The sequence below is a fragment of the Peromyscus eremicus genome, chromosome 1 (genome assembly GCF_949786415.1).
Source record: "Peromyscus eremicus chromosome 1, PerEre_H2_v1, whole genome shotgun sequence".
In the NCBI taxonomy this organism is placed as follows: Eukaryota; Metazoa; Chordata; class Mammalia; order Rodentia; family Cricetidae; genus Peromyscus; species Peromyscus eremicus.
Window position 1 is genome coordinate 22,678,058 of NC_081416.1, and position 22,533 is coordinate 22,700,590.

Genomic DNA, 22,533 nt, shown 5'->3' on the forward strand with positions numbered 1-22,533 from the left:
ACTATAGTAAATGAAATATCTCTCTAGTACTCTCTCTTGCATTCTCTATGCTTCACAATACGTGGACCAGCATGATGTATTGGGCACTCTATTTTCTTTCATTTTTTTTTTTGCCTAAGTTGTAAGCAAGTCTAAGAACAGGTACACAAATCAAACATATTTATTGTTGAAAACATACAGGAGAAAATTGAACATGAATTATTTTATTATATTAGTTATTTCACAGTGAAGTTCTATTTTAACTCAAGACATGATACATATTAGCACAAGGGATAATAGCACTATTACAGACAAAAGAAAATAGCAATATATTTGTGCAGTGATTCAGAAACTGCAAAATGGCTGACAGGTGTTTCCTGGGTCTTGACCAAATGGGTATACATGAGATTGAAGAAAAGACACCTTGTCCCTGATGAGGAAGGAGGTGGATGAAGGTCTAGAGGTGATTGTAGAAACAACACACCTTTGGCCTGAAAGTCTGTTCTTTAGACAGGAATGAAGCAGAGCTGATAAGGGGGTGGCAGAGAAGCAAATCCATTGGCCACTGGGGTTGTATCAATGTCTTTAGGGTGAACCAGTGATTTCAGCTTAAAGTTCTGTAAAATGGTGGTCAGGAATAGAAACAGCTCCATGCGTGCCAGGCCCTCTCCTGCACAAATCCGTTTTCCTAGGGGGCAGAAAGTCAAAGAAGGTTACTATTCTCATTTGTAAATTAAGAATCATTGTACTTGTACCTGACACAGGAGACTATTAATGGATAGTAAGTTATTTATTGTAGCCCATGCGACCAGCTCCCAGGACAGCTCCAGGATTGCAAAGAGAATGCCTCAGAGTAGCAGGACTTTAAAATAATTCTTGACTATCTGAGGAAATAAAACTCATACAGGTACTGTTGGTTTTTCTCTTAATTTCTCTCAAGTTCTCTTCTTCCTCTCTTTTTTCTGCATCCCCTTAAATACATCACAGGAATGGGAATAAAATCTGAGAATATTTTATTCTCAGGGAATATTACATCTGAGGGTCATATTGCATTGCTTAGGTAAACGATAAGGAGCAGAGCCATTCTGATAACACACATGAAATAAACTTGTCAGCTTTCTCATTAGTGGGGCAGCTGTAGGCATGAAGGAATGTACAGCTGCTTCAGTATCTGTTAAGGAGATAGCCTATGAAGGGATTTGTAAAGTTAAACTATTTGGGAGCTTAGAAAATAGAGAAATTATGCATTATATTTTGGTGGTATCATGTTCCCCAAAGTATTGTGCACCCTAATAAACTTATCTGGGGTCAGAGACAGAACAGCCACTAGATAGAAAGGCTAGAAAATGGTGGCACTCACACCTTTAATCCTAGCATTCCAGAGGCAGAAATCCACATGTTCAAGGATACAGCCAAACATGGTGACTCATGCCTTTAATCCCAGAAAGTGAGCCTTTAATCCCAGGGAGTGACAGTAGAAAGAGAAAGATATCTAAGGCATGAAGACCAGAAACTAGAAGCATTTGGCTGGTTAAGTTTTTAAATTTTGAGCAGCACAGTTCAACTGAGAACCATTCGGATATGAGGAAACAGAGGCTTCCAGTCTGAGGAAACAAGATCAGCTGAGAAGTTGGCCAGGTGAGGTTAGCTGTGGCTTGTTCTGTCTCTCTGATCTTTCAATGTTTACCCCAGTAACTGGCCTCAGGTTTGATTTTATTAATAAGAACATTTAAGATTCATGCTACAATGTATTCTGTATTTATAAGTGTGATTAACATTCTAAACTAACATTTAAAAGTGTCAGTTTTTCTCAGGCTTGGAGGCAGCTCTGACATGAAGCAAGCAGTGCAGCTAAAAGTGGGTAATCATGGCAACACAAGGCTGTGCAGGCTATAAAGTGCCCATGAGATAAGCTGCTAGGAATTTATGTAGGGAGTTAGGGCTTAAATTATCCACCAGACTTTAGCAAGACTGGCACCAATGTTGCTTTATACCTGTGACCTTGGTTCAGCAATCAGACACTTGGGAATTTGTCCTTGTGTGGTTCATTTGCAGGGGCAACTAGTCAACTTTGAGTTTGTTGTGAACTTTTAAATCAGCTAATTGTATGTAGCTGCATAGAACTTGGGGAGACAAGGCCATTCTCCTATTTAAGCCTGAGACAATGATATAAAACAGACTTCTAAGTTTCTATAGTCTTCATGGAACAATAGATCTAGTTATGTAGCACATCCTAGGATATTTTCTATTTATTAAAATTGTACAGCTTAAAAGTAATCATCTTTTGACAGTCCACAGACATCAGTGCTCTTAAACTGAGATGCAATCATGAGATTACATGTGAACATTACATGAGAATGCACTGTAGTGGGGAGATTCCTCAGCTGTTTATGAACATGTGAAGTTACAGACAGGAGCAAACAATATCAGAGTTCGTGGCCTCGTAAGCCTTGCTTGAAATGACATTCCTTCACCAGGGAATTATTCATCTGGTGGGTTGACACCTGAATTATTAATGGCCATCTGCTGTATTATGCCATGGTCCACAGCAGTTAATGGATGTGTGGGTAGATGGATAGCTGCATGAAAGGACATATAATTAGGCAAATAGAAAAACATGGAATGATTTTTTTCTCAACTAACCTATACTATTAAGAAATAAATTGTTCAGAATACTTTTTAGCTAAGTGGGGTTGTTTACATTTGTAATCAGACGGCCTGGCGGACTGAGGAAGAGTCTCGTATTCATTATAAAAAATAACCAAACCAAGGACAGAAGCTGCATATCCAAAGGCAGCATACACATTGCAGGTGTGGATTCAATATCTATTGTTCTCATCCCGACTGAGAAGGAACCAGGTTCTTGATCATCTAGGCAGAATGTCCTGCCACATCTACAATGTCTCCATCATCTCATGATGATCTTGAAGTTCCTGGCATTCTGAACAGAGTAAAAATGTTCTGACCTAATGGTTCAAAACCTTCTTTTAATGATGTGGGATTTCTTCTTTTAATCCTCCATTACCTATGCCTTTTTGAGACATCTAGGGAGTCAGTCATTTATAAGAACGTTGCTCCATTTTAGGCATTAATTAATAAGGTTTAAGAGATAAATGTGCTGATTTATCCCCAATAACCCAGAGATCTGGGAGTCTTTCTCATTGCCCTAGTCCAACTGAAATTTAACAAGTACTGTTCATTCATGTGTTTACCAAGTGCACTTGAGGCTCTTTGGTAATTTTCTGTATTTTTGAAGAATTGTCAGTGCATAGTTGAGCATGGGGGTGAGTGACACAGCAAAAAAATACATGAATATAAATTATGGTGTCTCCATTTTCATAGTGAGTGAGTGAAGTGTAAATGAAGTTTGCTTTCTTTGATATTTCTGCAATGTAGCTAGAGGAAGAATACAAACACCCTACACTCTAGCTTTCTCAATTTTAAACAGTGGATGAACAATCAAAGCCTCAGTTTCATAACCTGAAAGGGAAGAAATCTCTTTATCATGACAGTGCATAGACACTGAGAGTCATACTCCTGATCATTGCAAGACTAATGGCCATTAGGGAGCCACTGTGTAAATCTTTAGAGCCTCTCATGTCACTAGAGCCATGGAAATGAGTTTCTATTACCTGCTGAGAAAGGCATGAAGTAGTCACTTTTCTTAAAGTTTCCATTCTTATCTAGAAAGTGTCCAGGGTCAAACATCTCTGGGTTGGGGAATTCCTTGCTGTCATGCAGGACTGATGATAGTGATGTTATTATTGTTGTTCCCTATAACAACACACAGAGAGAAATCAAGTTAGAAAGAAATCATAGAGCTCAAACCCATTAGGAAAATAACCTAGTTCACTTCTGCTCCATAGTGGGTGTTAAGTACAAAGAATAGCAGGGACATTTCAACACACAGAGCAGGTAAGGAGCAAGGAGGAGGTAGAGGCCAGGCACAGATGTGGCTAAAGTGCCATCTAGTGACTTTTCACATGAGTACTTGGACTAAAACTTCTCAGTCTCTTTTTCTTTTCCTTCAGATTGGACTCATGCTTCTCTGATTACTGGCTGCTCTAGCTCATCACATCTGTGTACATACTCCTCATGTGAGTTAGTTTCCAAGTAGAATAATTCACTGAGTGTTTTGAGCAGAATAGAAAACCATTCATTAAGTACAATAGGGAAGATTTGGAAAGACAAATACCACTCCTTTTTACTCATTTACAGAATCTGTCTATCTATATCTGTATTTATATGATAGGAAAGTAAGATCAGGGGTATGTGCCAGAGTAGAGGTGTGCAGTCATGTATGTAATCTATCTTCTATATGAATGCACATAAACACAGAAATACATATATGTATATGTGTCAGAAAAGCAGGATGAGGACTCTTTGGGAGAAGAAAAGGAAGGGTTGGAATGGAAAGGAAAGGGAAAAACTAAAATTAAACAAAATAAGATTAAAGTAAGATGATCTGGTGCCAGCTAAATCAATAAAACTTCCAGGGATAGATACACAGAAATTGCTGGGAACTGGTGCTGGCAAGTTTTCTTGAAATAGTACACAACTAATCTCGCATCATTTCAAAGTTTCTATGAATGCACTCTACAAAGCTTTTACAAGGCTGACACACATGTTAATATACAGCTTCACTAAATACGTTTAAATTTATAAAGCTAAAAAGAACATTATTGACATACATAAGTTGTGTGAAAATTAAGTTCTAGTGTCAATAGACATTGAACTTATTATATTCATAACCACTTGTTTACACATTGCCCATGACTGATTCTCTCTTACAATGACAGAGTTTCTGAAGAGGCAGCACAATCCCCTTGGCCTAGAAAGTCTAAAATCTACCAGAACAATTATGGCAAAGATCATTGGTTCCTTCCTATCCTATTAATTCTGCTGAGATCATTGGCTCCAGTCTGATCAAAGAAATCACTTATCCTACTTGTCAGAAGGGAAAATCAGCTGTGAAGTCATGCTTATTTCCAGACAAGGTTGTTCCATAAAGAGAAATAAATAGAATAATCTGCTTGAGTGGACCCAAAAGAGACCAGTCATATCATGATCCAGCAGCAGAAGGATGAAGGGATATAAATTTAGCTGATGCAACACTTGCCTCAAACTAGGGTCTAAACCCAAGGAAGCCATGAGAAGATATATCACTCCTATCTTGTCTTTTGTTCTATTTTCCAATTAGTTGGGTCTGAGGACATAAACATAAAAACGTTATGTATATTAGCATAGACCTCAACAGTCTTACCTCAGGAATGTCCTGTACCCAGATCAGACTGGCAACCTCACCCATATCCTAAGTCTGTTATCACACAACAAAACCCAGTGCCACTAGGAAAGCTAATTCTATCATCTCAACATTATGTAAGTTACTGGAAACTTACCAATCTCTTTTTGCCCCCCAAACCTGAAACAATACAGAACTACCAAGTAGAGAGCAACTTCATCCTTTTTGGATGAAGATATTACTATAAAGATTCTGCATTTTTCATCTGTAGTATCTGAAACTCAATTAGAAGATTTGGGGTCTTCAAAGTAAAACTAAGTGGCCACAGAATGAACTAAGTACAAACAGAACCACATCAGGTAACATTTTAAACTTAGTTTTAAGCCAACAACTCAGTGTTAATATAAAAAATTCTAAGAAGTTTGGAGGAGAAAAATTATGGACAGAAATTTCTTTACATAGAAGTCATAAGCAATGTGTGGCAGAGAAAATCCAACATAACATATATAGTGCTGTGGGATGTCTTTTTACATGATGAGAATGTGTGTTGCTTTTATTGGTTAATAAAGAAGCTATTTAACTCTATGGCTAGAAAGCTTACAGCTGGGTGAAAAATCCAAGAGAGATACAGAGAGAAGAGGGCAGAGTGTGGTGGGTAGCCATTCCAGCTTTGGTCTGGAAGTTCCCACCCCCATTGAGGCTTTGGTAACTATCACGCCCTGAAGACCCGAGTTCAGGACATGATGCTCTCTCCTGTTCTTGGACCCTGGACAGTGGAGGTTGAACAAGCAGAGCTCCAGAGAACACCGCTGGACTGCGATACACCTTCCCCAGACCCTGGGACCTATCTATCCCTTCATTTGTAACTTGTGCCACTAACAAACTTTCCTTTTAACTACATGGAGTGGCCTTAATAATTTCACTAATAGCAGAGTCAGGAGAGATGTGATCCAGCCATCCAAGAAGGAAGATGTGAAAGTACTGGTAAGCCAAGAAGCTACATATCAAGACATAGATTAATAGGAATGGGTTGAATTAAGTTCAAAGAGCTAGCTAATATAAACATTAAACATACAGTTTGTAAATAATATAACCCCCTGAGTAATTATTTTATAAGTGACTGTGGGACCACAGGTGGGAGACATTCATTCAGATGCTGGCCAAGGCAGCACTGGAGAAAATTCCATCTATGTATATAGTCAGTGATCAAATGGTAAATAATACACAGAACCATAAAATGGAGGCAGAGAACAATTTCGAAAATACTGTACAGACTTTTGTGAATAAAATTCATCTGATATAAAAAATTCTGTGTTCCTGGATCATGCTCATACATAATAGGCTCTACAATAAAGTATCTTATACCCTTAAATAAATCAGACTAAAAATTATCATCTGATCTACACAAATATCAATGTATTTCTAAAACATCAAACTTGATACAGAGATATTAAAGTTATAATACTTCATCCTAATCAGAATGAGACAAGTGATGGCCACTGCAACTAGGTCTGTTCATCACTATGCTGTAATTCACCAAACCAAAGAGAAACTAAAAACAAAGGAATTCGAAAAGTACAGAGAAAAGTATTAGCCCACATAACAACTTCAAATTTCACATACATTTACAGATACCTGTTAGAAATAGTAAAATTCACATGTTTAGATAAAAATAAGACCAACAGAATGATTACATCAATTGTTTCCATGAAGCAGATGGAAAGAATAGCAGAGGCACTAGAGAAATAATAACAGATATTCTTCCCCACTCAGAAAACCTACAAAAAGATATTTACAGGCTACGTTAGTGATAAGAAACATAGCAGATAAATAAACATAACAAATAAATGATTGAATGACATAACCTTACTGATGAGTTGAAAGAATTTAGGACATCAATTATTTCCAATTTGAAGATTGTTTTCCCTCATAATAATAAAAATCCAGAAAAGACTTTTGGAAATTTGACAAAGTGTTTGAACATTCCAACAGAAATACCTAAGCTTTGCCAAACAGTATATGAAAGAGAGAGAAAATGTGGAAGTATCATTACCAGATGTATCTGTACCTGCAGAAGAGCTGCCCTCCTGATTGGGAAGCAGTATAAGCCACCAGCAGCACCAGGTGACACAGAGGACTGGAACTGCACTGTGATCTGGGAACATCAAGAGCACAGAGGTGCAGCAGAGAAGAGACAAGCTTACCTTGGGGATAAGGTAGTTCCTGAACTTAGTGTCACAGGTCACCGCATGGGGCACGCTGGTGGGGATGAGGTCAATGAATCTTTGGACCTCATGAATCATGGCATCTGTGTAAGGCATGTGGATCCTGTCCTGCATGCAGGGGCTGCGGTGTCTGCCAACCACACGATCAATCTCTTCCTGGACTTTAGCTGGTTGGTCACAATGAGAAGTGGAGGAATAGGAGAAAATGACATGTCAGGCCATACACAGCATAATGTAGGTTTTGTAAAACAATTGAAAATGTACATTTTTCATTCAGAGGTAAAAGTATTTATACATATATTAATGCAGAAATGCTGTGTTGTGGATTTATATCACTATCCTATATAGATATCATGATATATCAGCAAATACTTATTATTATGTATAATATAATATAATACAGCCATGGTTGGAAATAAAATATAAGTAATTAAAAGTATCAAATAAAACAAAATATAATTAGTCAACATGCTTTAGTCTGTGGTAAAGAAGATTAGAACTCAGATACTAAATCTGTATCCAAATACAATATTCCTTTACAGTCACATTCTAAGATATGTGTATTTATGAATATGTGTGTGCTGCATGTGTACAATTTGAAAGACTCTTCTTTTTTGTTCCCACACTTAATGAACAAGTTCAACCTCTTCAGCTACTTCTGAAATATATCCATAATTGTAAAATGACTGTTTCTTATATGCCCAAATATGCACAACATTTATGACTTTCAGATATGGAAATGAAATTTCAGTTACATCTACAACATCTACATAAACAAATACATGCTAAACATACACACACATGCACACTTCCTCTTTCCCCTCACTTCATTAGCAATATCATATTCGAACCTCATGAAACTGACAAGCTTCTGTATAGAAAAAGACACCATCAATCAGACAAAATGGCAAACTACACAATGAGAAAAGATTTTATCCAACACATGCAATAGAGGGCTAAGATCCAAAATATAAGGAATTCAAAGAATGAGATACCAAGAAAACAAATTACCCAATTAATAAATGGGGTACAGATCAAAGCAGAAAATCCTCAAAAGATGAAACTCAAATGGCTGAGAAAAACTTTAAGAAACTTAAAAAAATGTTCAAAAACTTAAGCCAGGGAAATGTAAATAAATACTTTGAGATTTCATCTGACACCCTTCACAATGGTGAAGACCAATTTTAAAAATGTGACAGCGCATCCTGGCAAAGATGTGGCACAAGAGGAATACTGGTGCATTGTTGATGGGAGTGCAACCCTGTACAGACACTATGGCTGTCAATGTGACAATACTTTGGGAAGAGGGGAGTCAATCTACCTCAATATATAGTGGCACTACTCTTGGGCACATCAACAATTGTTTCATCCTATCATGGAAACTCATGCTCAACCATATTCTGTTGTTTTTTGTTTTTGCACTTTTTGAGAGGGCCTGCCACCCAGCTGTCAAATAAATTCACACACTGAGGCTTATTATTACTTATGAATGCCCAGTCTGAGCTTCACCTAGTTTCTTGCCAGCTTTTCTTAACTTTAAATTATACCATCTATCTTTTGTGTATGGGATTTTCCTTTATTTATTCCTGTATACCTTTCTTTGTTTCTTGCTCCATGGTCTGCTGTATAGCTGGGCGGCTGTACCCTGGAGTCCTCCTCCTTCTCTGGCTCCTTGATTTCTCACTCCTTCATCTCTTTTCTCATTCCTTTTTATTATTTATCTTCTCTGCCTGCAAGCCTCTCCTATTTTTCTCTCCTGCCGCACTATTGTCCGTTCAGCTCTTTATTAGACCATCAAGTGTTTCAGACAGGTACAAAGCTTCACAGAGTTAAACAAATGCAACATAAACAAAAGTAACACACCTTAAAATAATATTCTACTACAATGTTCATTGCTCTTTATTCATAATAGCCAGAAATTGAAAAAAAAGTGTATGTCCCTACAGAGAAATAGATTGTTTTAAGTGTGGTAAAATTATACGATGGAGTGTCACTCAGCCATTAAAAAAAGAATAAAATCATGATTCTCAGGTAAATGAATGGAACAAAAAAAACCCGCCCTGTATGTTATGTAATCCAGACCCAGAAAGAGAAATATGGTATGTATTCACTTATATGTGGATATTAGCTGCTAAATCAATGATAACTAAACTACAATCTGTAGAACCACAGAGGTTGGATGTAAAGTAAGGGAGTATGGAGGACAGATAAATCTTGTTAGGGAAGGGAGATAGAAAAGATATCTATGGATATGCTGGGGGAAGACTTGATTGGGGAGGGGTGCAGGGGTGAGGGAGGGAAAAATAGGAAGAGACATAAAATTCTGGGCCATTTGAGGGACAGTATGGAATCTTAATACAGTAGAAACCTCATATATATATGTATATATATATCAAACATGTATGAAGGTGATCTAAATGAAATATCCAAGAGCCCCAACTGAACATTGCTTGTCACCAAACTTCTAACACCATGGTTAGGTTACATCTAAATGAGTTGTTGGTCAAAGGAGTTCCATGGACATCTCCAAACAACCCAGACTGTAGCCAAGACAATAGATTGCTCTCCACAACCTGACAGCAAGGCCCCATTACTGAAGCAACACCTATACAGCTCTGTGAATATGGAGAAGTCAAACTGATGCCTACATAGAACCTTCACCCCTATGTTCCAACATCTTTGGTACTGGAATGTGTTCTGCACACTATCAAAAGAGACACATAAACAGCAACCCAGCCACAAACCCTTTGGTTAACAATGGTGCCTTGCCTACAAGATATGCTAGAGCAATGGTGTCAAAATACTTGTGGGAGTAACCAACCAAGAACTGGTTTGACTTAAGGTTCACTCCATGAAATTAAACCTATTCCTGAAACTTGTTTGGTGGCCATTAATGGGAGTCTAGATAATCCAGAGGTCTATGGTAAAAGCAAATAAAAAATCTGTTCTGAAAACAAAAAACATCAACAAAACACAAAACAAAAATATAGCAATAAAATGAATCCTAATGACATTCTGCTATACTCATCCTTCAGTGCTTTGCTCTGCCATCTTTAGAGAAGCTTTATCTGGCAGCAGATGGCAACAAATATAGAACTCTCAAATAAACACTATGCAGACAGCAAGAGACCTTGGAGCACTTAGTCCTAAATGGAATGTCTCCATCAAATTCCTCCCATCAGGAATCAGGAAACTCTGTGGAACAGGAGGCAGAAACAGTATAAGAACAAGAGAAGATGGAAGATATTAAGGAAAAAAGGCCCTATAAAATCAAAATAAAGGACATATGAACTCACAGAGACTGAGGCAGCATGCACAGGGCCTGCACAAGTCTACACTAGGTATAGATTATATATTATGGCTTCCAGTTTAGTGCTTTTATAGGATTCTTTGATGTGCAAATAAATGGTTCTCTGTTTCCTGTGCCTTTTCTTGTGTTCTTTTCTTTTGTTTGTTTTGTCCAGTTCTGATGTATTATTTTTGTTGTGTCATATTATATTTAGACCATTTTGTTATATTATATGTTATTCTTAGAATCCTACCTGTTTTCTAATGAGAGGCAGAAAAGAAGGATATCTGGATGTGAGACAAGGTGGGGAGGAAAAGGAGGGAGTCGAGAAGGAGAAACCACAATCATGATATGTGAGGAAAATCGATTTTTAATACAAGGGAAAAACAGTAGATTAGATTATAACACTGTGCTACCAATATTCACAGTTAGATTAATTTAAATACATAAATATTATCCATTATCAAGAAAATTATGATTATTTTCCATTATTAGCAGTCTTTTTCATAAATGGATATATATTATTTGTCTGTAATTTTGCATTTCTTGAGTTAGAATTATCCTGGAAATTTAAGTAAATATTTTAAAATGTTGGGAATATATACTCAATTAAAAGGAGTATTAGACTTAAAATTTTTTCTCTTTCATCTCTCATTTTCTGTCAAATCGTACAGCACCCACATGGTAAATATGGAATTGGGAGCTTCCCAGACCTGGTACACAGCAAAATCTCTGATACACTCACCCTCCCACAAGAGGTATTCAGGCTCCTGGAGCCCATGGCTTCCTGTGACTTTACTTCAGATAATACAATGAAATACATTCTCACAAATTTCATGAAGAAATGGAAAATTGGACAAAAATTATGGCAAACCTAGAGGTCTCATCTGCCTTTTATTTTAGAAACTCATCAGAAGCCAGCTGATCTTGAGAATCCCAGTATAGTTTTGATGAGAATAGTTAACATGTGACCCAGGGATCTCCCTGAAGGGTTTGATGCTTCTATTCAGTCCAGAAACTCCATGAGCCTGTGTCTTGGAGGAATGTTTGGAATCCATTCTGATTAATACATGAAAATATTTTCTATTAATGTGGTGAAATACAGAGTGCTGATTTATTCCTTTTGTCCGGAGGAGAGACCCCTGCTCACATTGATGGAACAAGGCACTGAAAGTGCTCTGAGAGCCAGAATTCTGGGACTCCTATATTGCCAGCCTCCCCTTTCATCCCTATGCCCTGCTCATTCCCTGTCAATCATCAATGTCTAGAGTAAAGGGCTTCTTAGACTCAGTTTCTTTTAAGGATTTTATTTTCCTGGAGTAGGGTAACCTGCTGAATGGGAATAGGAAGAGAACCTCAGCAAGGCCAGCCTCCTGTACACAACTTTTTCCTCTACTTAAACTTCTATAGGGGTTGGGGATTTAGCTCAGTGGTAGAGCGCTTGCCTAGCAAGCACAAGGCCCTGGGTTCGATCCTTAGCTCCAAAAAACAAACAAAGAAACAAACAAAAACAACAACAACAAAAAAAAAAAAACTAAAAAAAACTTCTATTTCTTTGGAACAGGAGTCTTTACTGGTCTGTAGATATAGATCCACAGCTTGTTTGTCTTACAAATGCATGTTGATCTAACATTTATGTTTCAATATCATCTTTCCTGCTCTATAATTTTCTCATTCCTCATATTATTGGTTCCGTAAATTGGTGAAGCCTCCTTGTCTGCAGATTGTTATCTCTTCCTACCCTAAATATATAAATTTTGATTCACATTTGTGCTTTTATCATGTAGTATATATTGGGCACAGGAGGAGAGGTGTGTTTTATATATGCTGGACCACTGGATTTATTTTATTTTAAAGTACAGTGTAAAAGCAAGTGCTATATTTACAATTGAAAAAGATCATTGTTCAACAAATTTAAGGAAACGGACCATTGAAGTGATAAGATTCCTTCATCTATATTTTCTGTATTAATGGAAAAATGTTTCTGTAGAACCTAAAAATTTTGAACACTTAGAATGAACTCAGCCAGACTCAGTACATTCTAGGCTTTCTGCTTATGCTTCCATGAAGTGAGTTTTCTTTTCTCTACCCTAAAGATAGATACATCAGAATGAGGAAAGGTAACTGAAAGGTTTTAGCTGATCTGAAGACATGATTTTTGAGAATAAAAGAACATGTATCCACAGGACAATATATCCCAACCACTCCTGTCATATTTTACCTTCTAGAGAACTCACACAATGACTAGAATTTGACATCTTTTCCTACCATCAGAGTCTGTTTCTGTTAGTCATGCTGTTCTTTACAGCCAGTGAGTGGCACAGGAGGTGAAGGACTGAGACTTCTCTAAGAATAACACACAGACACTAGCAGAGTCTTTCCAGCATCCTACAGGAACTCTGTGATTCACCATCTGTATCCTCACCTGTGACATGTGGGTGCTTCAGCAGGAGCAGGAGAGCATATCTCAGCGTTGTGCTTGTTGTCTCTGTCCCAGCGCCAAACAGATCATTCACTGTGGTTGCCAGATGTTCAAGTGTAAATTCCGATTGTTGACTGTTGTTTTCCTAAGAATAATTTCATGGAATAATCTGACAAATTATTTACTAGCACATCTGATTACAATGGCTCTATAGTTTTGTGCAAGTTTATATATTTATTACTGAAAGTATAAAATTTAAAATAAAAAACCATAGCTCCTATTCCTAATGGTTATTTTAACTTTATAGAAGTTTATTGACTTGTATATTCTTGGGGTCTAGTTTATTTGAAATGAACATTGAGTTATTTGTAAGTTTTTTTATAATAAGACTTCTACAGAATGTTTGTTTTATATTGTTGCCTACAAAAATCCTGGAATGTAGAATAGAGGAGAAATTAACATATAATTTCAAAAATTATGGCACAGATTTTTATAATTTTTGATTTCACCTTAATTCCCTACTAGCCTAACTCTTGCAATGATGTGATTATCTGCACCTAAGTGTGTGCAGTTTTGTACACTTATGTCTTAAAAAACATAAATGAAACATTTTATTCATTTATTTATTTCTTCCCGTCAAAACCATATAAAAAGAATTGTGGTAGGCCTAATCTTCAGATATGCAGATTCATACATAAAAACTAAGGCCTGTGTCTCCATATGGTGAAGAACAGTGGAGGACATTTGACTCTATTTCTGGGAATTCTCTGTTAAACTAAGATGGATCTGTAATGAGATTCTTTGTCCTCGTGTTAAGTAAACCCATTCTTTCTTTGTACATTAATAACTAGATTTCCTGTTCGATTTAAAAAGTAATATATCTTTGCATTTGTAGCCCACATTTCTTATCCATCTTTTCATGCATTGATGAATTTCAGATTAATTATCTCCACGATTTGAGAAATGGAGTAAGAAACAAACATGAACGTGCAGGTGCCTTTTCCATATGCTGATATTCTTTGGATATAAGCTCAGAAGTAAAATACTTGGGTCCCATGATCGACATAGGGAAAGAGATTCTAGAGGACTCATGACATTGTTTTACAAAATGACTCTAATAATTGATATTCTGTAGTGGGTAGCCATTCCAGCTTTGATCGGAAGTTCTAAGCCCCATTGAGACTTCGGCAACTGTCACACCTACAGGCAGGGCCAAGGGAGGCGCCCGGAGACCCAAGATCTGGATGGGCCAGCACTCTCTCTGTTCCGGGACCTGAACGGTGGAGGTGGACCGAGGAGAGCTCCAGAGAACACCGCTGGACTGGGATACACCTTCCCCAGACCCCACGACCTACCTATCCCTTAATTTGTAAGTTATGCTATTAAATAAATCTCCTTTTAACTACATGGAGTGGCCTTAATAATTTCACCAATATATTCAGATTAACATTATATTAGTGTCCATCTCATTGCATGATTAGTAACAGCTTTCTTCTTTGAAAAAGTTCCACAATTACAATTGTAACATTAAATCTCATTGTGATATTATTTGTCCTTTCTAATGAAAAATAGCATCCATAATTGTTTTGGTCATTTGAATTTATTCTTTGAAATATAATATTTAAAACAATGGGAGAACTTAAAAAATGAATAACCAAAAGATATTAAAATGGCCTAGTTAAAATACTTTAAGGAATACAATCTACAATCTATGACCAAGTGGCAATTACCCCCAAAATCTATAGTTACTTAAAAAATTCAGTCACTGCAAAATAGCACATTATTAGAACAAAAGAAACAAGGGCACATAGTCACTACAATTGGACACAGAAAAGCAGTTGACAATTGTGGATACGATCTTTCATGGTATAAATCCTTACAAAGTATGGCTAGAAGACAAGGTATGTGCCATAAGGAACATCTAAGAAAATTACAAATATAAAGTATACTGTGTTACAAAATATCAAAAGATGTTCTAAATTTAGTATGGAAATAAATCTAAAAGCATGTACTTTTGAATCATTTGACATAATAATTGAAATATTAGTCTGAAAAATTAAACAAATAATTGAAATAAGGGAACCTAAATTATAAACGATAAAGTACAATGATATTTATGAAGAAGTGTGATGTAGAAAATCACATGTAAAGTTGCATAAACTCAATCAAAGCTAATAAATGATTGTAGTACAATTTCAGGACAAAAAATTAAGTCCAGTTGTGATTCTATACAGCAGAAAGTAATAATCTGAAATAAAATCAGGATACAAAGGTAATAATATTCCACAAAATAATCTAATGACTCAATTTCATATGCTTAGAAATTCTAACGGGAAAACAAATCTTCAAATTCAAGTGGAACTGTGAGGAAGGTCTGACCGCACAAACTTCAAAAATGAAATTAACCGAAAGAGATGATTAAGGACATTCCATGCTCATTAAAGGAAAATCTCCACCAAGAAGACATTACAATTCTAAACATTTTTGCACGAAACACATAGGCACCCAGTCTCATAAAACAAACATTATTAAATATAAAATCACAGACTGACTCAAACATAGTGACAGCAGGTGGCATAAATACCCCACTTCCATCAACAGATAAGCCATCTTATATGTTGGGTGTTCTGTGTTATTCTTTTTGCTAGGTTTTCACTATCACTATCACACAGCCATCTAGATAAAAACTAGAGAAACTATGATGCTAAATGACATCATCAATCAAATGGACCTAGAAGATATCACAGAACCTTTTATTCAAGCTCTAAAGAATATAATTTCTTCACAGAAATCCATAGAACTTTCTCCACATAATAGGGCACAAAGAAAATCTTAAAGAATTTAAGAAAATTGAAATTGTATCCTGCATATTATTTGACCATAAAAGATAAAGATAGACATTGCAAACAATAAAAATAAAAGAAAGGACACAAACTCATGGAAATTTAATAGCATACTAGTGAATGGAAACTGGGTTAAGAAAGAAATAAAGGAGGAAATTAAAACATTCCTATCCTTGAATGAAAATAAAAACACAATATATGATAATCTATGGGACACAATGGAAAAACATCTATGAAGATTATTTACAGCACTAAAATCTACATAAAAATTGGAGACTTCACATAATAATAATTTAATAGTGCATGTGAAAACCTAGGAAAAAGAAGAACACAGAACACCCAAAATGTTAGACAGAAAGAGATAACAGAAGTCAGGGCTGAAATTAATGAAATAGAAACAAACAAAAAGCAAACAATAGGAACTTTGTTAACAAGATTGGCAAATTTTATCCAAAATAACCAAAGAAAGAGAAAAGAGCCAAGTTAATAAAATCACAGATGAAAGGGTGAGCATGAGTTACTAAGGTAAAAGATTTCAATATGAGAAGAGATAAATAAGTCACACCAAAGGCCCTTTTGAAAAACTTATGAGAAAATACTACTGCAATATCTTAAAAAATACAAATACATATACATCATATATATGCCCTAGGACCAGTAAAAGATTACATTGAGTGATAGGCCAATAGAGTCACATAGATCCTTAACTATCACAGATTATTGCCAATATTCCAGGTTACTCTCCAGAACTCTATGGGAAATCACTACTTTGATGACACTATATTTTTGAGTCACAGAATGTGAAGACATCAAGCTGCTACTTATCTAGAAGCTGCATTACTATTGGCTAGTATTTGTTGTGCTGAGATGTGATATGTGTGCTACTGGGGGAGAAAGTTATTCTCAGTTTCTCCCAGCTGTGAACCTGTAAGTTACAACAATGCCTGGCCTGATAAGTCACATCTTGTAGTGCAATAGTTACACCAATGTCATGACAGCAAACAACCACTTTCTGATTGTATCTAAGGCCCCATTTGTTAGATAGGAACCATATCCACAACTGTTAAAGGGCTAAAAATCTGTGGTCAAATCCATTAGTCTAATGGACTAATGGTATAGTGTTATAATGATTCCTAATGACTTATTACTGCATCCACAGACCAGAACTGTCTTACTTTTCATTAGAGAAATTACTCCTTACAGGAGACGGCAATTCATACAGAGACATTCAACTGTTTGATGGGCAGAGAATAAAGCATTGTGGCATGCTCACCCCTAAATCATAACAAACTCCTCCCCAGAGGGTTTAAGTGTCTTTGTGGAAGATGAGGCAGAAATGTTGTAAGAGCTATCAGTGATCAGTAATATCAAAAAAGCAGTGTTTTCTGGAGACAAAAAGAGAGATGAACATAAGAACTCACAGTGACTCTGACAGCCTACACAAAAACTATGCAGGCACCACCAGATTAAAAACCCAGGACAAAGTGAAGAGAGAAAATATAAAGTTCCAAGTCAAGCTGATTAAGGAAGGGACAGTCAATTTCCTTCATGGATGTGACCCTGATGGGTTCATCACATATTAGGCCTAAGGCTAGGTGAGCAACAGAAACTAGACTCAATGGGAAATGGAGGGGGAAAAGAAATCAAAGTATGGTAGGAAGAGCTGAGAGGATGGAGAGGAGGATAATAAAAGTTGAGGGTTATGTTCAAATTACATCACATGAAATTCTCAAATAATTAATAATACATTGCAAAAATAAAATAAAACAAACATATCACACATAGAACAATTGTTTAAAAATCTTATTGAGGAGCTACAGTAGTGAAAGTAGTGAAGTGTTGACACAATTAACATCAAAACCAGTAGAGCTGTGACAGCCAGGAGTTAACCTAAACATCTGTGGCCAAGACTTACAACTGAGTTCCAAGACTGCTCCATCCAAAGGAAGAGACTTCAGCATGATGATGGAACAGCAGGATAACTACATGAAAAGAAGGATGCTGGAAGAGTAAACTAGGGATGAGCCTCATTCCTTATGATTTGGACTCATGATTTCAGAACAAAGTACCAAAAGCACAGATAAACCAGACTTCATCCATGACAAAATGCTAATGCATTCTGGACATAAATAAGAATATGAAAATAACAACCTACCGGACAGAAATATGTTTCCATACCATTTATATGGAGATGCTTGAATCTAGACACATACACAATTCTACAAATCCACACAGCAAGGAATGTAATAGGTAAAATATTTGAATAAAATTCTCTGAAGACACAGAAAGGCAAAATAGCACCTAAAAAGATGTCAATTTCCACTGTTATCAAGAAAATACCCATCAAATCTGCCCTAAGAAACCACTTCACATTCACTGAGTTGATGTGAACAATAAAGTTCAAAATTATCCCTTTTGGCAGCTATTTGGAAAATAAGAGATCATATAGACATGAAATAGTGTATTAATGTGAAAGTTTTTTTTTTAGCAGTTGCTCAAAAAAAAAAAACAGAAAGAAAAATATTATCATTTCACTAAGAAACCCCAGTCATGTGGATATAGACAGAGGAAGTAAAAATAAGCTATGAAGAAACATGTTTATATATGTTCATATTTATAGCTTAGAAGTGCCACAGGTAGAAATAACAAAAACATCCATCTATGAGTAATAAGTGTATTTTGCTATTAATGCAAGAAAATGAAATGTGCTTCAAAGAAAGGAAGAAATACTTAGTCCAAGATCTAGACAAGTGCAAGGCAGAAATTGAAAGCCACATACACTAGTCAGTTTAGATGATCCATTCATCATAGGCACATCTATATATACAGAAATCACACTAACAACTACTACAGATGGTGTGGATGCAAAGGAATGATCAGTAGAGGGCATGGTGTATTTTTCATAGTAATGGAATACTTTCCAACTAAAAGGAGCTGGTAGTTGCAGTGTTTTGTAACCACATGAAGTACCACCATAATGTAAATGAAATATGGTTACAGCTCAGAATCATTACTTTATATTCATTGGACTTTGTGAACTATGTCTTATAAGTATACATATTAAAAAGGCACAAGCTAGACAAAAATCTGTCAAAAGAAAGCAGCAACATCAGGGGACTCAGATGCCAGGATACTAAGTACTGTTACTCAGTTGCAGTAGTAAAATACTCAGGGTAGTGGACTGCTAGCAAAAGACAAACTAAGATCAGTGGAGTAGAATCCATGCCCACAACCAAACCCAAACATCTGTAGTCAACTGGCTTTTACTGATTCCCTAGGAAATACAACGGAAAATGTCTTTTGAATAAACTAAATAATGCCAATGCAGATCATGCTGATAGGATCCCCAGTAGATACCAATTCTTAACCCCTTTTGGTGAAAATTAACTTGAACTTACACTCAAAGCCTTACTCTTCCATATACCTACTCCTTCCCACCAAAAAACACCCCTCAGTAATTCTGAAATTAACTCCTATCTCTATCATTTTAAAATAAACACTATGGCCAGATCAATTTTAATCTACTAGACATGCAGGAAATCTAGCCATACTACGAGCATTTATAATGCCAATTTTCACACTGCCATGATAGTTGGTTATTTTCTACCTGATTAGAATTTTTCAAGTCTTACCTGCCCTTTGTATTATTTTTATCCCCAGCTACACTTTTTAAAGAACAGAGGGAATGTGCTCCAGTTAACAAATTACCCTTATTTAATCAGAATCAACATGGTGCATTCCAACACATAATAAATACTGAAATTGTTTTTCAAATGCTACTGAATTTAAACCATCTCCAACAAACATTTCAATGTTCGACAAACCACAAAATGCTGAAGCAATAAAATAAATTAATATTACCATTTTACCTGCTTTTGTTTAATCAGGTAATAATCAATAAAGTCCCGAGGGTTTGCAACATTCAATGATTCCTGATGTTCTTTTATTTTCTCCACAAGGTAACTTTTGATATAATCAACATTTTTCGCTATCTTGTGATGACTTCCTGGACAATAGTCGATTAGTGAAGGGAAATTATTGCATACCTACAAAATTAAACAAAGAAATTTTTTGTTAAGATGTATTGTTTTGCTTTTAATCATGTATGTGGTATGTGTATGCATGCACACATGTGTGTGCTGTCTATGTGTGGGTACCTTTGAGGCCAAAGATATCAGATTCCTGGAAGCTAGTGATTTTGAGCCACCAAACATAGATGCTGAAAATTAGACTCAGGTTCTTTGCAAGATCAATGCACACTCTTAATCACTGATCCATCTCTCTAGGCTTTGCCAAAATAAACTTTTTAAATAGACAGATATGAGGTAATACACATGTCTATAATATTTATCAAGACCAATTTGGGTTTATAGATTGAGATATGAATGAAAAATGGTGTTCAGCATAAGGAAACTTTTTAAATAGACAAATATGAGGTAATACACATGTCTATAATATATATCAAGTCCAATTTGGGTTTATAGATTCAGATATGAATGAAAAATGGTGTCCAGCATAAGGAAAAGGTGTTTTATTTCATACATGTAAATATTCTCTGTAGTAGTAGAGAGATTGTGGGAAGAAATTCCTTTTCAAATTATCAAAGATCATAATCAGGTTACCACACTAACGAACCCTTTTTAGTATAGAGCATATTTGTGAAAATTGGCTGATGACTTAAGCCATTTATTCCCTAAAAGTCTGAAATATGATATGTTTAAATCATTGTCATTTACAGCTTTTAGATGATGGCAAATGTGAAGAGAGTTGGGCATCTTGATTTATAGCAAAAGAGTAGCACATGCATATTTCACTCCTGTAAACAGGCCTATGATATGAAATGAAATTTCAGAAGGGAGTGGGCCTCAAGAGGCTTGGAAGCAGAGGTATACCACAGCTCTTAGGGCTTTCCCTATGATCACAGGCATTCTCTTTTTTACCTTGTGTTTTAGTTATTCTTTGTGTCCCTACACCATATGTCTTGATCCCATCCACCCTCCCATACCTTTGCATCCACCCTCAGCCCTTACACCATCCCCACCCCAAATAAAATAAAATAAAATTCAAGAGAAAAAATTTCATTATGGAAGCTGTAGTGTGACACAGTGAGTCAAATAGTAAATACCCTTTTATCCATATGTCTTTACTTGCAAGTGTTCACCTCAAAGAGACATTGGTCTGGCTCGAGGCCTCTAGTTCCTGTTACACTATCAATGGACCCTCACTGGGAGTCTTCTTGGCTATCCTGTTGCTTCCCTGTACTGTGAAGACCTTGCAGCCCTGAATCTGCAGGTCCTGCCTCTCCAGCATATCACAGATGGGGTGGATGTTGAGGTGCACCAACTCATAACCCTAGTTCTAGGCCTGGGTAGTTGCAGTGTTTGCCCGCCCTCTAGCTGTCCCCAAGTCCTCAGGACCAAGGTGAGTTCTCTGGCATAGCCCTGGCTAGTTCACCCTTTGTTATAGCAGTGAGCTTCTTTCATGCCCTCAGAGTTGGCTCTCCCATACCCACACCATCAGGGCCAAATCTACTGTGTTAACTAGGCAAAGTGTTGGGGCTACTCTCCCAAGAGCTGAGGCTGATGAATGGCAGGAAAAGCTCGCCCACTCTTACGACCTCAGGGCCAGCCCTCCCACCTGCCACAGGCTTCAAGGAAGAAGAGGGAATTTCTACTCCACCAAATATCACCATAAGACAGAAGAGGGGAGGGGGCCAGATCTTTCACACTCAGATTATCAGGCATGATTTACCTGCAGAACCCCCATTGAATAGGGTCACTAGGATCAGTTCTGCTGTACTGCCCAGGGAAGGTGCAGGGCCCACTTTTTCAGGTGCTCAAGCTGGTAAGGAGGAGGGTCAGCTCCCTCACCAACCACAGGTGGGAGAGGCAAGGGGGGAGAGCCCCTTTCCCTCAGCCTTTCCACCATGTGGCAGAAGACGGGATGTGGCCAGCTATCCCACTCTCACAACCTCAGGGTCGGCTCACCCATGCCTCTGCCAACAAGATCAGCTCTACTATGTTGCCCAGGTTAGGAACAGGACCTGCTTTCTTGAATGATGCAGCTGGTAAGGGGGAGGGTCTGCTCCCTCATCAGGCTCAGGCAGCAGGGGCTAAGGGTAAAGGGGACATCTCTTTCCCAAACCACCATCACAAGACAGACAAGTAGTGGGTCCAGCTCTCCATACTCACAATGTCAGGGCTGACTCATCTACACCCCTGCCAACAGTATCAGCCCTACTGTGCTGCAGAGGCAAGGTGCAGGGTATGCACTCCAGAATTCTGTAACTGGTGGGGGGCATCAAGGGCAGCTCTCCTGCTCTTATGACCTCAGGGCCAACTATCCCATCTGACAAAGGCAGTTGGGAGGCATCTCTACCCCACCGATGCCACTATATGGCAGATGAGGGGCAGGGTGAAATCATCCAAGCTCACATTCTTGGGGCTGGTTCATCCATACCCCTGTCAACAAAATCAGTTTCACTGTGCTGCCCAGAGGAAGTGCAGGGTCCACTTACTCTAGTGCTGCAGCCA

General features: G+C 37.2%; 1 protein-coding gene across 4 annotated transcripts in view; it reads right to left on the reverse strand.

The window, feature by feature from the left end:
* Nucleotides 1–276: 276 nt before the first annotated feature.
* LOC131896198 (cytochrome P450 2C27-like) overlaps nt 277–22,533 on the reverse strand; it is a 28,018-nt gene continuing 5,761 nt past the window's right edge. For 3 of the 4 annotated variants that reach the window (XM_059246821.1, XM_059246804.1, XM_059246815.1), the window contains 5 exons: nt 19,870–20,046; nt 13,161–13,302; nt 7,426–7,613; nt 3,612–3,753; nt 277–667 (listed from right to left, as the gene is read on the reverse strand). In XM_059246821.1, the coding sequence (XP_059102804.1) occupies nt 486–667; nt 3,612–3,753; nt 7,426–7,613; nt 13,161–13,302; nt 19,870–20,046 (831 nt within the window). In that variant the 3' untranslated portion in view covers nt 277–485. The remainder of the gene's footprint in view (nt 668–3,611; nt 3,754–7,425; nt 7,614–13,160; nt 13,303–19,869; nt 20,047–22,533) is intronic. The other variant, XM_059246829.1, reaches the window with a different exon arrangement.